Below are 17687 nucleotides of genomic sequence, written 5' to 3'. Positions count from 1 at the left end.
GCAGAACTGCCTGTTTTTGCATAAACATGCTGCGTTTCAGTTCCTCACAGTGTGGCCAGGGTAGTATAGATGTCAAACATTCAGCTGCTAAGCAGGAAGACTTAGGCATTCATTTTGACCTGTTTTGCGTATTTTTATTTTTTTTAAAAAAAAAAAAAGAAAAGCAATAGCAACATATGGAATTGGTGGTTAGGGATCACAAATTTGTCCTCCTGTGTTTGAGAAGCTGGTTATTGGAAGCTGGGACTTTTGAGCATGGTGACAGTAAGTCAAAGAGGACTTAATATAGGACCTCCTCATATAGGCCTATCTGACTACCAAGCACACTATAACAATGCTGTGGTCAGAGCTTTTTGTAAATGGCCATTGGAAGATGTATGAGTTACAATACAGCAGCTCTTGAAAGAGGTGAGAAAAAAAAACAGCTAATGGTAACCTTACTTTACTTTACATTAACCAAACGATCAAACTGTTTGGGTGTGATGTTTCAGAATTTGCTGTATACAAAGCCATTATCTGACTTAAAATTCTCCTTATCTGCTGCACAACTTTCTGTAGTCAGAATTTCAACTGGAAGCCACTACCCATATATTTAATAATGAAATAAACTTAAAATATTGGCACTTTCTTTTCCTTTTTTAAGGAATAATCATAATAAGAAAATAAGTCCTATTTTTTCTAGCATGATCTTCTCATTAAAGGCAGTAATTTCTTTTAATTCTTGCTTTGAGAAAACAAAATAATGCAAAAAGAGGCACTATCCTGCAAAAGGGTATATAGCACATCAGAGTTCAATCAACTGCTATTTTCTCTAGTCTTTTAAATTTAAGTACAGAATATGCATATTATTGTAGATAGGTAAATATCCAACACTTTGCATTCTCACTAATAATCTGAGTCGTATTCTAGACCAAATGAGTAATTAATGCCTTGGACGATGCCTATAGCCACCAGTTGCCAAACCACCAGATAGCAGAGCCAGTCCAAAAGTTGTGCATACAATACGTGTGCATTCCCACCTAATCTGTTGTTAAGGAAACTGGAGAGGAAATGCAACAATAGGTAAATCTTGGTGTTTTTCTTAGGCAGAATGAAAGAAAAAGTATTGGGTTAAAATTTTGAAATGCCTTCTTTTTAACTCTTCTAATTTACTTCCTTTTTTGTAGGGGTAAGGTTAAATTTAAATATCCTCCTCACATATGTTTAAAATAGGCTTCAAAAAAGTAAGCCAAACTTTGCTTCCACTCAAGCATGTTTCTACAATTGCAGCAGCACATCTTCAACTATTATTTCATTTGCTAAAGGAAAAATGTTGTTTACTAACTACTAAGAGAAGGGGGAAACAACAGCACTTGTTCTGAAAGTGGATTATATCAATTTTGTTATTTCATTAAAGAGCAAAATCCACTGCATGGTCTTTCTAAAACTGCGATTTACATTCTTTAAAATGTTCCTCTCATTATAAGAATGATTTCCGGATGTCTTAAAATCAAGAAGGAAAATATATATGCACTTTTCTTTTTCTAGCTTTCTTGGGGTCTTAGATAAGATAAAGCCACACAGAACTATCATCTTCCCTAAATATAATTGTTCCTTAATAATAATTGGTTTTCTATGTATTTAATGTGACCATCTCATCCCTCCACTGCAGATCAAAACAAGAATTAGCAAGTAATCAGGCTATGGTTTAGAAAATCCAGATCAAAAGCACACTTGTTAGGGAAAGGGTATGGGTTTAAGGATATGGGCTTAACATCCTCTTCAAATCAACTTTCTCAGGGCAGTATGGGCATGTCTGGTTCTTGCCAGCAATGCACCAACCACAGAGGCAGAATTTATGAAACCTGTTATTGGGTGTACTGTTAAGGAATCTTTCAAATATAAACAAGGCCCAGTGCATACATCTGCAAACCTAGTCAAACCATTAACAGATAATTTTAATGAGTGATTATGGATACTGCCTTGTTTTCTAACCGAGCAGTTTCAAATGACTTAAAATATTTAGAATATTTAGAATTATTTTAAAGTTGAATCCAATGTCCTGAACATCCAGACTGGTATTTGTATCTTCCAGCTCGCAAGAAGCCAGGAAACTTTTATGAACTGCAGAAGAGGGTGATTAGTAACAATGTTCCAGTACCTTTCTTTTTGGTTTCTGGAATGTGAAATGCGGAGTTGTTTGGTACCTCTGAGTATGAGACACTGGGTCTTCTCTCAGGCTGTAGGTTAAGTATGTGCCACCTTTTGAGATGGGTTCCACATCTGCCTTAAAACTACCCAGCAAACACAGCCCCAGGCGCAGCCTGGGGAAATCCTCTGCAGTACACAGGAGCCTGAATTAGCAGACCTAACCAATGGGTTAGCACGCGTGGTCTAATGTACTGCCAGGCACACCCACACAGGCTGTGCATGAAGTTCCTGCAAGGCAGATTTAGGCCTGAAACTGTAGGGTTATGGCCACTCTTGCATCGGTTTGTCTGTCAAAAAGCTGCGTGGCCTCAGCTTGTGTCACAGAACTGAAGTATATTTAGTGCTCCTATTTTTACTTTTGTGCTGTGTTGTTTCTGAATATGGTTTTGGTTCCTTTATTTCTTGGTATTTATTGCCGTTGTTATTATTTTTTTAATGCAGGATAAAAGAGGAGAAAACAACAGTTCTATAATTACATGGAAAGGATACACATGATTACAGGACAGCTGGTAGGTATTTCCAATGATCCCTTCTTCATTTATATCCACAAAAATTTTCTGCCCGCAGACTGCTCAGATGTCATTGGATATACCACTGATGTTGTAAAACTATCAAGATCAAGTTCACAGAAAAAAAAGAAGCCAAAGAACAACAAAATATTTGCTTAGAGTCAAGGATGCATAAACACATTTTAAGTGCCATCAAAGATACGGACACCACGAAAATGGCTACAGTTGTCTTAGTTTACTAGTGCCAGGATGCACAGAGTTACCAAGAAATATTAAAATCTTATTGCTGATGCAAGAATTTTAGCAAACATCTGCTTGATTCTAAGTAACTGGGACAGAAGAGAATTGTGCTGAGATAATCACCTTATTTGGAAAGGGAAGATAAGAGCTATAAAAAGGAAAGGGCAAGAAGAGGCTTTCACAGACTTTAGGGAAGTAAGAAGCTTGTCTTCCTATGGCAATTAGGAAAATTTTTTAGTCTCTTGTACATAGGGATCAGCCCATTGGAAACCCCAAATCAGGCCCTGGCATATGTCACTGGCTACTACTTCGTTAAGACTGTCCTTCTAATGATAAGATTGACAAGGGAGTTCAACAGTCTGTCTGTGGCACAAGAACAGCTCTCCTCAAGGAAAAGTGAGGTTAGTTTACTGCAAAAGTATCCAGTAGACCTTATTCTCATGAACCCAGGGGCACAAGCGATTCAAGAGCTTACTTCCAGTCCTTGCAAGTGGTATTCAGGATGATGATCACCAGCACTTAGACCAATGGTGGAAGCCATGTAGTCTAGTCAGAACAAATCTCTGCAAAGTCTCTTCCCATCACTCCATAGTACAGTCTGTAAAAAAGCAGCATCACACCAAAAACCATGGAGTCATCGGACTCAATTCTGTCATAAAACCACAAAAGAGTACTCGGGTGAGTCTGTTCTTGACCAAACGCCAGAATAAAATATCAACAAGATTTTTACTCCAGTTAGCTCCTGCTTCCTTCAAATTGCAGGTTTAGTTTCATTTTCTTTTGCAGCAGCAAGCACCCTCATACTTGTATCAATATCCTTGATGTCAAGCAATGTTCAAAGCAGGCTATGAACTGCTTTTGAAGCCACAGCTACTCAGCTCTGTTATAGGAAGGCCAATCTGATGATACATTTTCTTATAGAAAGAGACTTTGCTTAGGGTCGTCTTATACAGAACAATTAGGTATATTTCATTGTTTTGCAGGAACAACTGAGGTAAGTTAGATATAGTCAAGACAGTATACCACCAATGAAATTTATCTAAAATACTTAAAAGTTAGCAGAAGCAATCTCTGAACCATTAATAGCTGTCTTTGTGAGCCTGGGGTGGAGAGGCGAAGTTTCAGAAGACTGGAGAAGGAAGAATACAGACCTCGCTTTAGGGAGGCAGAGGGGGCTCTAAGGAATAAATTCAGACTATTTGGCATACATACCAAATTGAGCTCTTCAGGCTCAATAATACCTGGGATGACTGCTAATGGTAAGTCTGCAGAATGAAAAACCAAGATGGAACTGATGGAATTAATTTAATATTAACTCTTGTTTAATTCTTTTTCATTTGCATGCCATGTTTGATAAACATTGGTTTAGAGGAACTTACTGCAGTTGAAAGATTCCTTCAAATTCAACTGCTAATGGCCCTTTTTGTAATCTGTGAAGATTTGTTCCAGGGAAATTCTAATTTACTCTTCTCCTTCTACAGGTTTCCTTTAAGAAACAATAAAAAAAAAAACAAAATCAAGGCAAAACCAACAAAAAAGGACATACTGTGGTGTTCTTCCCGAGAGAGGCTTGTGGGTTGCTCTGAAAGTGATGTAACTGGCAATAATTTAGAGCATTCCCCACATGGACAGGGATCTCCACCAGTAAAGTCTGATGGTGAAATGAAGAGGAATAACCCACATCTGTAGCAGCGTGACTAACTGTTGGCAAAATTGAGACAGTCATTTCAGAGTAATGATATCCTATGTTTCCATTTTGCATGGCTAGGTTTGATTAACAGATTGCCAAACTGTAAAACCCATACAAAAAAATGTGACTTGTACAGCGTCTGACACAGGAGGGCCTTTGACCCTAGACTAATGACGTTGGTCTGCCTTGCACCCTGTAAATAATTAGTAATCCCAGTGTAGTAAATGGTTATAGCACTGAGGTACAAGTCATCAGACCCCCACATCCTATCCTCAAAAAACGAAACTGTCTATTGATAGAATTAATGCTACTGAAAAAAAACATTAAAGTTTGTTTTCTAACTCAAATTATGTATGGTGACAGCAGGGCTAAAGCTTTAGGAGCAAGTTTTCTGAAATCGCTGGAGGCATTTGGCCTTTAAGCCTTAGAGCTGCTCTTACAAACTTTCAGAAAGGCACATTTGGCTGCATTGATTCGGGATGCCACTCAGTTACACAACCACACTGCTGAAGTTTTTTCTTAAAAACTCTTTCTACAGCACAACAAAATGCTGTGGCTTAAACTTTTAAACCTTTTTTCTAAATGAAATTATATCAAACAATACGTATATTTGCTTGAATTGCCCACAGTGATGAAATATTCTACTTCTTTTCCAATAAGCAAATATCTGAAACACACTGAAGAGTCAAAAGCCCTGTAATGTCAGTTCCCTCCACGATCACGTTAATAAACCATGGATTTGGGATTGTGGAAGCCTGATGATGACAAAGATAAAGAGAGACTGACTTTAATATGTGTTTGTAGAGTTAGCTTCTACATCTCCTCAGAAAGGTTGTGAAGTCTCCTTCTCTGGAGACTTTCAAGACCCATATGGATGCGTTCCTGTGTAACCTGCCCTAGATTGGTCCTGCTCTGGCAGGGGGGTTGGACTCGATGATCTCCAGAGGTCCCTTCCAACCCCTAACATTCTATGATTCTATGATCTTTACAGAAAGTTTCTTAAAAATAAAAAAAAATCTGAGGGGAGATGGTTTTCAAATTTATGTTTGGTTTGGGGCAGCGGGATTTTTTAAAAGCAAACAGAAAGCACAGTCCATCTACAGTAAAAAGCTATTTCTACGGAAGATGAATCTCCTTCCTTAACTCAAAAAGTAGAATTCTGAAGGAATGTGTGTTACTCCCTGTGAAACCTAACACAGTTTTGCCACATATTTCAACTGAAGCAGGACTGGATTCTTCTTCTTCTAAGAAAAAGGAGAAACTCTTAAAAAAAATCCCCTAAAACCCCAGAAAGCATGCAAATCTTGAGCAAACTGGTATTTCACAATATAAATTTTAATAAATTAACAGATAGAAACACCTATAAAGGATAATGACACAGCATCATTAGATGACATCACTGTTATGCCTTTCTCTCCCTGCAGCCCTGGCTTTATGGGACCACAGTCTGCTGCTTGTGACCATAAAAGTGGCAGCACTCCTTCTGTGCCATGCAGTCCTTTTGGCATGCCACAGGTCAGTGGTCCCTACACATCCCTGATCACGGAGCCTGAGGTCTCCTGGCCTTCACTGGAGGCCTCCAAAGGCTCCTTGCTGCATGCCTGCCTTGCTACTGTCCAACGTGATCCCTCTTCAATGCGCTTACATCCTGTGGGTTGCTTTTTTTTTTCAGTAAACTGAAAGTCAAGTCTGAATTTAAGTGGCAAAGCCAAAACTGAACTAGCATACATCTTTGGTAATGTAGCTCTTTCTAATACAAACCTATAACAGAACTGTGTTATCATGTTAGCTGCAAAATGAAATGCTAATTAATTAAAAAATGGTATCACAGCTTCTCTTGGGTGATGCTGTTATCAGATCAATTGGTATATATTGTTTGCAGTAATTGTTCCAAATTTCCTTATTGATTTTTATGTCTTCCAGATTGTTAATTTCAATACCATTAGCCTCTACATGAAATGCATGAGTATTTTGTCATGTAAATGAGGACAAAGATAGGAATCAAGTCATACCGATGAAAACCCCAGTATTGATTTATTATTAATACTGGAAGGTCACCATCTGAACAATTCCATAAAATAATACATCTGCATTGCTGCTAAATGGGAGCTTTAACATCTGGATCATATTATTCCAAATTTTTCTCATCCACCCATCATAGCAAGAGGAATTTCCTGACAAATCAGATTGCTGCCCAAAGGTAAAATGTTTTTCTCATTACCGTACTTTAAATGAGCTCAAAAAGACCTAGAAGTGAAGTCAGCATCAGCGTCATAGACAACCTTCCCATTTTCTAATTATGCAGATTAAATAGGTCATACAAGCACCAACTGAAAAATGTCCATCTGTCCTCTGCTTCCCTCACAATGTTCCCCCCCTCTGAGCAAGTAAGAATGCCTATCACCAGCGACTTCAACAGAACAGCATTATTCCACTAGCCTTTCCATCTTATAGCATATGGTGAAAACTGCATACATAAAGAAAATAACTGCGCAATAATTAGATTTATTGTGACAGGCTGACCTTACCAGCAGTCATTAACTTGGCAACGCAAGCTAACTGGCTCTCTAAAATTCTAGTTTCTTTTGATGTAGACATATTCAAATACTCAAAAACATATGCATGAAAGAAATAGTAAATCAGCTGTTTGGGTTTTTTTAAGGTTTAAATTAATATGCTTATACTTGATAGTACATTGGAAATTGGCAGGGATTTCTATATTAAGTAAATCAACCAACCTTATTTTTGAGATTTGCCTCATTACTTAGGTATAGAAATCAATGCTGTCATAACTATGCTGCTTCATTTTTCAACTGTATCCCAAAATAAGTTCTCATTGCATGACTGCCACATGATACAAGATATATAATCAGTAAAATGGGCAACCACCTATGGGACCGGAAGTAAGGCTTTTGTGTTTGAGATTGTTCTGAGACCATGACAAATCTGCCTTTCTATCTATCTCAGGTATTTTAAGATTTCTATTATGTCAGAGGAGAACAATTTTGTCCACATACATCATATTTATTTAATTTTCATCAATGGAGAGCATCCAAAGGCAAGCAATTGCATTATAAGAATCAGCTGAGTACCTGATAGTCAGTATTTCCTTTGGGAAAATAGAGAGTCAGAACACTAACTAGCTTTTCCCTTCCTTCCCCATTTGATATGCTAGACTCCTGCCTTTACGTTGAGAAAGATGGACAGGATATTCTAGGACAGGATAGAATGGTTTTTCAAGGATGGTAATTCTCTGACTAGCATTCTTCATTGCCACCCCACGTCCCAGATCACATTACACAGTTGCAAGCACATAATTGCCTTCACTTCTCTGAATAAGAGGAGTGCAAAATTTGTGGAGAAATGAGAGCATTATCTGAACACGGATGCAAACCTATTGAAAATTAGGTTTTTACAATGTAAATTAGCAGAACACAGGTTCCATATTTATTTTTTAAAATCTCAAATAACAGTAATAAAATTCTCAAAATTAACTAAGAAATGATCATTTTCTCTAATCTGCTTCGTCATCACGTGGAAATTAATCCCAAACTGTCAGCTACCATCTAGAAGAAAAAACACAATTGTCAGAGCAGCGTACATTTTATTTCAAGCCAAGACTTAGTAGAAAAACCTCTTCCTTAATTTTTTCCTCCCCCTTCTGTGCTAGGATCACACCCATATAGCCATCTGGTGAACGGCAATCTCTTCTCTCTTGCCAAAATTATCCACAGCTGAGCCTTGGTTGCTTTGCTGCAACTTTTTTGCTGCTTCCTCTTTGAAATAGGAGCCTTCCCCAGCATGTCTTTTTTTTTTTTTTTTTTTTTCCAGGAGACATTTTACATTCTTGATAAGCCTGGATAAGGCTCTTTTGGAAGCTACAAGCGGTTGCTGTTTCTCTTGCATCTAGTAAGTAGTTGCTGCTTTTTATTTTTTGTTCTTTTTGAGCAAGTTAATGAATGCCCTTTCCATGCAGGGCTGATTTGATGCTCCCTTTGACCTTCATTTCCTTTTTTCTTTCAAAAAGAAATCAAACTTTTCTTTTTTACATGTTTGCAAAGCACTTTGAAGGGGAGGGAGGGAGTCAATCACTGCAATCCTGTGTCTTATTTCTGCTAATGGGACTGTGCAATTCTCTGTGAGCTCTTACAATGTCTGAGAATAGCATGAGTATCCAGAGCAGGGATGCATACATGCAAATGCCCACCCTGACCTCAAAGAATCAGACAGAAAGGTTTGTCAGCTGATGCTGCCTTCCAAGCCATGATGTGCAATGGAGGGCTAGCTATTTGTTTTATTGATCTCTTGGGGCAGAAAATAGAAAAAAAAAGCAGGTTTTGATCAGAGAAAAGGAGCCTTAGGTTTACCCCTCCCATTGAATATAATGTGTTCTACCTCTTTGTCTGATTTCCCTTCTCTGTTGCTCCTAAAGATGCAAGCATGTTGTTACAAGTAGGGGAAAGTGTTTGTTTTTTTCTCTTCAGTATCACACTGCTGTGCATAAGCTGTTTGTGAACTACACAGGCATAAACCAAGCAGTTAAAAGCTGGATGGCAAGTAAGAGAAATGTGTAAGCAAGCAGAAGTAGAGGGCTGTTTTCTCTCACAACTCACAACAGCATGTGGTTGTTTTTCAAATTTTGACTTATTTAAACGTTTCCTACCAAATCAAACAAAAATGATATGCACATGAATGCAAGCGTAATAACTGCCACCTGGAAGAACTGTAATGCGTAAGTCTAGACCTGTCTGTACTTAGGGGGAGCAGCAGATTTTTTGTTGTTGTTGTTTAATGTCAAATGGATAATTTCCTGTATGCATTAACTAAGTTGTTTAAATCCTAAATGCGACCATTTTCACAGTTTCTGCTCCTAAATCAGAAGGTTTCTTTATCTGATGCAACAATGTATACTAATTATTTTTCTTCTATCTTGCATCAGGATCTCATTAATTGTTCAATCTTAATATTTGTCCTGGTTGTTAGTCTTCAAAGTACAGCAGATCAGATTTTGGCAGTTACTGTACTGGTAGAAATTTGTAACTTTGACATTGCTGCATGACACGCTTTTAAAGAAAGCTCATGTGATGAGATCAACAGTGTGTTCAAAAACTACACAGAAGTATCTAGGTATGAAACACGAGGGCAGTTATAACTCAATACACAAACTTGTAAGTTGTTTCGGTGACAAACACTCTTAAGTTACCTAACATGGAATAAATGCAATAAACCATCTGCTGGCAGAGACCCGCTGTGAGCAGTGTTCACTATTACAAAGTAACTTCATACACAGATAGATGGTAGGTGTGAGAATATATTACTCTCCCAACTAAACAGAGTGCGAAGTGGAACTGGCAAAACTCAGTACAAAGTGAACCTCAGCTTCTGGTGCTGCTATTTTTACTGAAAGCGGCTCTGCTTCAGTTCCTCTTTTACTGGAGAAGGAGGCCTTGCTGCTGCCATATCGCTATGCATTGAAAATTGAGGCCCCAACACGTTTCTGGTGCAGATGTTTTGTTTATTTTAAAATGCACTGCAAAAACACAAAAACCATCACAAAGTCTTAACAAAGTGTTATGATGGTTGTAGTTGTACTGGAGCCTCCCTAAATTAGACTAAATGCACTTAAAAGTATACTTTTTCCATATTGGCTATGTCACTTTGTAGGTGTGACTGGCTCCTGTACACTAATAGTTGGGAATGAAGCTTCAGTTGCTGAAGACTGTTACACAAGTAATAGGACTGTAACAAGTGTAGGCTATTGGCATTTTTGACAGAGGTTAAGTTGATGTAGTACACATTAACTAACTTTAAGTACTGCTAAGGAGGATAATGCCAAAGCAATGCAGCGTGCATGCTGCTTAGACTCCCACACGCTTTCCGAGCAGACAGGGACCTTCCCAGATGGTCATCATTGTATGCATACTTAGAGTTCAAGTGTGTTTCAGCACTGATTTGGTACCAGTCTCATGCAAAATATTTTCAATGTAAAACAAAGACATGGACAGTCTGAATGACTTCAGTCATTTGAGGGTTGTGTTCTTTATTCTAAATGTCTGCTGGATCATAGAATCGTTTAGATTGGAAAGGACCTTTAAGATCATCGAGTCCAACTATTAAACTAGCACTGCCATGTCCACCACTAAACCATGTCCCTAAGCACCACAAAATTGATAGGAAAGAAACACTTGAAAAGCTCTGGACTGAGATGCTAACATGAACATAAAATGATTCAATCATACAACAGAACTGGTCTAGAAGAGAAGTTAAAGAGAACAGAATGGTACAGTAGTATCATTTATGATTATACTATATATCCTCAGGTACTGTGTGCGCTCAGGGTTAGGAGTATGTGTTTGTAAACGTAGAGAGTTAGTGACATGAAGCTAAAATCCTCAATGAGCTGTGCTACCTGTGACTTCGTTAGGTACTTCACCTGGATATATGTTGCCATGATAAACATTTCATTCCTGTTCCTAACTCTGTAAAGTACAGCTGAAGAGCCTGTTTCACCACCTCTGTATTGCAATTTTATGCCACTGTGAAACTCCACTAACAGTAAAGCTGTCATAGATCAGGGTGGTTTTATATCCCTTACTAAAACAGTTTCTGTAAATTGTATCAAGGTTTCATTCTTTAGCATTTAACAGACCTGTCAAATCAGGGGATATGATGCTTCAAAGTCTGAGGAGCAATTGCCAAAGGATAAAGTACTGACCATGACAGTTATTGCTGTCACTGCTATTAAGAATTTCAGTTACAAAAAACTGGATTTCCATCTACAGGTGGCTTAGGGCACTCATCAGCTGATGAAGAGGGACAAGCTAAGAAACTGCTTGTGTGCTTAAAATTCTGCCTGTCTGAAATATCTGTGTAATCCCCATTATTTGTTTAACATTTACTTGAAACTCACATTGCTTTTTAAGGACTGGCCCTTTGCCTAACTTTTCTTTTTTTTTAAACTATTGAATAGGGAGGTCAGGGGTGGAAATCACGTCACTCTAGTTTTCTCAGGTTTGCAGAGAAGTCTGTGGTAGGGGGAAGGAAGTGAGCTGAAGCACCATAAGCCCTAGTTCTAGCACCTTAACCACAAGACAAGCTTTCTCTCTAATTAGGCATGTGCATGAGTAACTTGATGAATAGAGGCCTCGGATTCTCTCAGTAAACCCTCTGTAGCATTACTTCAGTTAGATAAGGGTAGTGACTTTATCTCCTACCTAGTCCGTTATTAGACAGTTGTTTGAAAACTCAAAAGCTTTAACCTACTGAAGACTGACCACAACATCAGTATGCATACACAGAAAATAAAATACAAGTTGTTCTGTCTTCCTACATAAAAGCTATTCTCCACCTGACCAAAAGCCATGGCTTGCTGCTTTCCACAGAGGCTGAGTCATATTTCTAGATGTAAACCCTTAAGAGTATGTCATGATTCCCAACTGTTACCTGAGAAAGATGATGTCTTAACCACTACAGCTCCAGCACTGCTGCCTTTCTGACAAGAATTCACATTGTACAATTGACAGTGTCTTTGCTTCCACTGAACAAGCACAATCTGGGCAACAACCAAGGCCTCAATGAGAACAAGAACCATCTCCATATGCATTGATTCACAGCCATGGTGCTTTGCATGCATCTTCTGCTGTTGCAACCTGAAAGAAAATATGCATGCTATTTAAAAAAAAAAAAAGTCTGGATTGGTTTGTTATACCTAGAGGTGACAGTAAGCCTATGTACAAGAGATACTTTATGAGGTAATAGGTTAGTGTTTTTATGCATGAAGATATAAGGTAACAAACTAGATGAGAATACTTGGTCTTTGTAACTAGAACTATGATCCTGCAAAAAGTAAATGTAGAGTAAAGTAATGGGCAGAGAATTGTCTTTCTTTTTCTAGTAAATCAGGCCTGAACATACATATAGCCACAAATACATACTGCCTATGAATTTTAACCAGACATTTCATAATCGCAGATCTAAGCCCCTTATAATCTTTTAGCCCAAGGTAAATGCAAACTCGGAAGAGGGCTTAAACCCCTGTTTCAGCTTCCTTCCCTATAAAGTGAGAATTGTAGCTGGTATTTATCTTGCTTCTAGAGTTAATGAGAGTTTCCTTGAACCCCCTAAGAAAAGAAGGGATTTCTTGGAGCCATACATCAGCATCCTTTACAACTAAAGCTGAGTGAGCTTCTATGTTAGATCAGAGCCTCATGCTCCTATAGTAAGAATCTTGATCTTCATCTGAGCTTGTCTCAAATTAACCTGGGTGTCAGTTTTCCTCTGACTTGGAGATTTCAGAGCCCACATTTCAGGACTCAACAGCACCTCCTGGCTTCTAGATCTGTGTGTGCACTGAATGCACCCCAACTGCACCTTGAAACAAAGCTAGAGACAGACATGCACTGTCTCCCTTCCCCTTCCATGCTCTGGTCCCTGTGGGGAGAAACAGTGTGCACATGGGCTGGAAGGGAGCTGCAGTATGTTCTGGTTGACACCTGCCCTGGATGATTCGTGGATCAAGACCTTGTGTCATGGTGGCTGATGGGCAGCAGCTACTCTGTCCAGACAGCCAGTGTTAAACCAGTTGGGATCCAGATTTGAGCAAAGAACTATGCAAAAGCCTGAAGCCATTCTTTGCTGCTATTACTCACTATCCCATGTTAGCCAAACTTTGAATCCAATTAAAACTCTTGACTTTGCAGAAATCTGGATATAGGTTTAAAACATGTGGTTCTCTCCCATCCCTTCTGAAGAAGCAAAAGTGCAACAGCAGCCACGTTGTTTTTGCATTTATAAATAAATGGCTATGCAATGGATGCTGCGCTCACATGCCACAGCACCGAAGTGGGTACCGATACCAGTGTCAAACATGTCTTTCTTCCCAGCTTTATGCAAGTACCACAGAGTACCACATCATTTTTGCTGACAGCGTGCTTGCTTAAGCATCTGGAAGCAGCTGATCGGTGTCCCTCAGGCCGCGACCAAGGGTGCCCCCTTACGGGCAGTGCCCCTGCGCCGAGCAGCTGGGGGTGACGTAATTAATGTGCATCCTAAGAGAAGGGAAGGCGGCCACAGGGAGATAACAAGCTTTTCCTCTCACCCCCCCTCAAGCAGGCATTAAAGTGATGGTGAAAGGACCATTTCTTTAGATTAGATGTGCAAGGAGAGGAAGCATTATATTTATTATACCTAAAGGAAAACATTGTACTACAGCAGCAGTCTCCGTAATGATCGCTATAAAGCTGTTCCCTATTTTGTTTTGCTGAGGAACTGATTAAACTGACAGAATAAAAAGTTCCAGTAAAACTTTTCAAGAAAAGAAAATTCTTTACTAACTACACTTCTGTGAACAAAATGTTAAAGGTTTCTGGTATTGCTATAAATGTACAATTCATTTAACAAAACATTTGCAAGCAATATGTAAATTAACATACTTCCATTGTTCCTCTGTTGATAATAAATCATTTTCCTGAAACACATTCAAAACAAATATTATAACTTCACGGTGAACAATAGCCAGATGGGTTTTCTTCTCTTAACCCTCACCATCCCTTCAGTCCTGTGAGTTGCTGGACATGTTGGCAAGTTCCCTCTGCCTCTCCCGCTTGGAAGCTGCTTTGAAACCTGCAGCTATGCCAAGGATGGTGGTCACGCAATTTCAATGGCTGCGTGTACGATGGGTGCAGCTAATGAATTCCCTCAGGGTGACTGACCAACAGGGATGACTGCATGCTCTAGAGACCTACAGTTATAGCGTAACTTCAGCCAAAAGGGACCTTGGCAGCTATCTGGACCAACCTCCAGTGCAAAACAGAGTGAAGGACATCAGGTTGCTCAGGGCTGAGCACAGCTGAGTTATTAATATCTCCATGGATGGTTATTTGACTGCCCCTCTGAGCCTTCTGTGACAGTGAATTCTCTTTTTCTTCTTCAATAGATGGGCACAAAATCATTGCAACAAAATTAGCAAGCCAAGGTTTAAATGAGATGTCTCCTAGACTTATCAAAAAGGTCTAGGTCTGATCTTTCAGCTACTCTAATTAGGCAGCGGTATGGGTACACCATAAGCCTGTGGTATAACTCACAAATAAACGGCCAAAAAGGGGAACTCGAGAGTACTCAATGAAGTCTAAAGGTAGTACTTTTGGTTCCAAACTGGTTCTGTCAGAAAAGGTTGTTATCAAAGACAGTGTTTAGTTCTTGTTTTTCCTTCAAAATCTTCCAATTCTGTACATGTCTTTAAATTTTCTATAAAAATTCTAAAACTCCAGGGCAAATGTTTCTGATTTTTATGAATGTTTGCTGTTTTTCAGTTGAAATGGCCATGTGTGGTGGTGGTGGTGGTTGTTGTAACATAACTCGAAGTGTCAAGGTACCACTTTATGTTGTTTTTTGCCATGTACATGTTAGCCCTACGGATGATGTGTCTGTGCATTTTGCTCTGAGTACTGAGGTGTATGCTACAGTTTTACCATCTGCCTTAAGTAACTGTGTGGCACTTTGTACTTGTCTAAGGGAGAAAACAGGGAATGCAAGTCATCATTCACTTGGGGAAAGATGTATGCTTTTAGAAGAATTTAAGTACCGAAAGATACAGCTGGACCTAGCTGAAACTTCAAACCCATCTAGATGCCCAGCTGCCACGCTCTGCTTCCTCAGCTCCTTTTGCTCTTTCTGTCAGAAAAGGTATGAGGCAAGTGGCTTCTGATCTCTCATCTTTGGAGGTCATGAGGATTGAATTGAGGGAATAAGGGAAAAAAAAAGAAAATAAAAGAAAAAAGTCTTCAGTATACTTTTGCAGAGTCAAGTAAATGTCTTGACAGTCTAGTCTTAACAAATACTGTAAAACGGAGACTTGCTTTTGTAGTTTGTATGTATGCTAATGTGCCTTTACAAAAGTACTGGACTACAGATCTGCAAACTCTAATCTCATTAGAGCCAAATTAAATTGCAGCAATTACATTATACAGCTCAAAGTAGAGACGCATTTCAATTCACACTGCAATATTTATTTCTTTACCAGCTAGCAAGTAACAGAGAACTTGCAGATTCTGAAAATGCGTTCATATCTTGCTAAACCTGGTTTCTGTTGTTACTGTGCGATAAAGCTGGAAATACACTTGGCATCGTTTAGATTCGACTTCTCTCACCATTGTACATGGTAACATTTTGACTCTGTAGCAAGGTAGGGACCAGTCAAGAGGAAGGCTATTGGGCCTTAAAAATAAAATTAGTTTTATTTCAAAGATAGCAGACCATTTGCTAGTACTTAATCATATTCTATTAGCATACTTCTTCCCAACTTCTTAAAGAACTTGTACAAAATACTGATTTTTGTTTCCCTCAACACATACTGATAATGACACTTTTGCTTTAAGTATCATCCTATCTGTGCCAGAATTTGCATGTGGCAGAGGTTAAAAAATGGAAACAAAATTACAGTCCACACAGTGTTTTTATTTTGGATACTGCACAGCCAAATGAATCCTTGCTCCCTTTTTAAACTGATTACTCTTCTCCTCCCCTATGGCAGTGGCAATGGCTTCATGATGAGGGCTGCCCTGGGCTATGGGGCTGCGCCACATGAGGCAAAGACCAGAGCAGCTGGTGAAGGCTTGTCACAACAAAGCAGCTAGGAAGGGCTTTGTCTGTAGGGTGAAGGACTGGACAGGAAGGAGTAAGGGATGTACCATGAGATGCTGCTATCTGGGTGCTGCAGCTTGTGGCACAGGGGTTGGGAGAAGGAAGAAAAAAAAGTGGTGTATACAAGGAAGCACAGTGGAGTATGTTGATGGTGGCCATGGAGAAATACAATGAGCAGAGGCAAATACTACACGTCAGCGTGGTGCTGTGTGTGCAGTGGTGGGCACCAGACACAGACCAACCCTGGCTGTGAAGGTTGGATATACAATGTAGAGGGAAAGTGTCAGGGGCTGCTGCGTGGCATGGGAGCAAGGGGGAGAGTATTGTGGGTGCTGGCAATGGGGAGAGGACAGCAAAGCCCTGTTTTAATGTGTAGACAGACTAAGGTATCTGAAAGTTTTATTTGGCCCCCAGGAAAAGCACAATTAAAGGTTTTGGACCCAGCTAGGGACTGTAACATCAGTGTGTAATGGATGATTGGTGAATGTATGGCCATGTGAATGAGCTTTCCCTTTCCAGTGTCCCTTCATTAGTGGCAAGCTGTGACCTGGCCAAAAAAGTATTTGCTACATATGCTAAAATCCTGTCTAAACACAGTGTCCGTCAGCAGCAGACAGGGATAAAGACGAGATGCCATTTATCCACTCAGAGCCTCTCTTCTGGCTGCTGGGTAAAAAGTACTTGCTAATGAGGTGCAAACTAATGTTATCTACCTAAAAGTGGAAAGCACAGGACAAAAAAATAATACCAACTTAAAAGGATGGGCAGAATGGCTTTTATATGAGCAGAACAACTATTTTCCTGTCACAGTCCAGGTAACTCCCAGTTTATTTACACTGGGGTGAAATAAAGACTTCAGAGCAAACAAGCAGATGCCCTGATGTGCGCTTTAACTTCCTCTGTTGGATGATGGAGTTTTGGGGGTTTTTTAATCTTGGAAAAACTAATTTCTCCAAATACATCTGCATTGCTCATTATCATTGATCTCATCTTTATTGCAGTGTTGTACCAATTTTCCAGCATTTATTGTGTCTTGTTTTAAACTAGATTGCAAGGTTGTTGGGGGAAGGCCCATGTATTCTTATGTATGCTTTAGCCACTAAGCACCCAAAAATTGTGCCTGGGCTTTGCAATACTACTATAGTCCTAATGAAGAGTAATTATGATTAATGCATAGAGCTGTACAGACAGCTACTGTCTCACCCTGTGCCAGCTGTCATAAAATCCTGCAAAACCCCTGCAAAACCAGGGGAAGGTTGGAAGTTTCTTGATGGCTCCATTTCCAAGAGGGAAGGAACAAGGCGTAGAGGTGAACGAGGACCCCACAGCCTGGCTCCCCAGGGGCGGGCGGGCGCGCACCTGGCTGTGCCAGGAGAGGTGAGCGATGCCGAGCCAGTGGGCTGGGAAGCACAAATGCC

At 39.6% G+C, this 17687-nt stretch overlaps 1 protein-coding gene across 1 annotated transcript; it reads right to left on the bottom strand.

The window, feature by feature from the left end:
* Positions 1–885: 885 nt before the first annotated feature.
* Positions 886–10089, bottom strand: RNF175 (ring finger protein 175). Its single transcript, XM_068404164.1, is given in 5 exon segments — positions 886–1039; positions 1755–1844; positions 2680–2798; positions 3459–3588; positions 10031–10089. Coding segments are annotated over 5 exon segments (552 nt in total).
* Positions 10090–17687: the final 7598 nt, after the last annotated feature.

This window comes from Nyctibius grandis, chromosome 6 (genome assembly GCF_013368605.1).
Source record: "Nyctibius grandis isolate bNycGra1 chromosome 6, bNycGra1.pri, whole genome shotgun sequence".
NCBI classification, from domain to species: domain Eukaryota; kingdom Metazoa; phylum Chordata; class Aves; order Nyctibiiformes; family Nyctibiidae; genus Nyctibius; species Nyctibius grandis.
The sequence above is the reverse complement of the archived record's forward strand: the minus strand, read 5'-3'. Positions and strand labels throughout refer to the sequence as shown.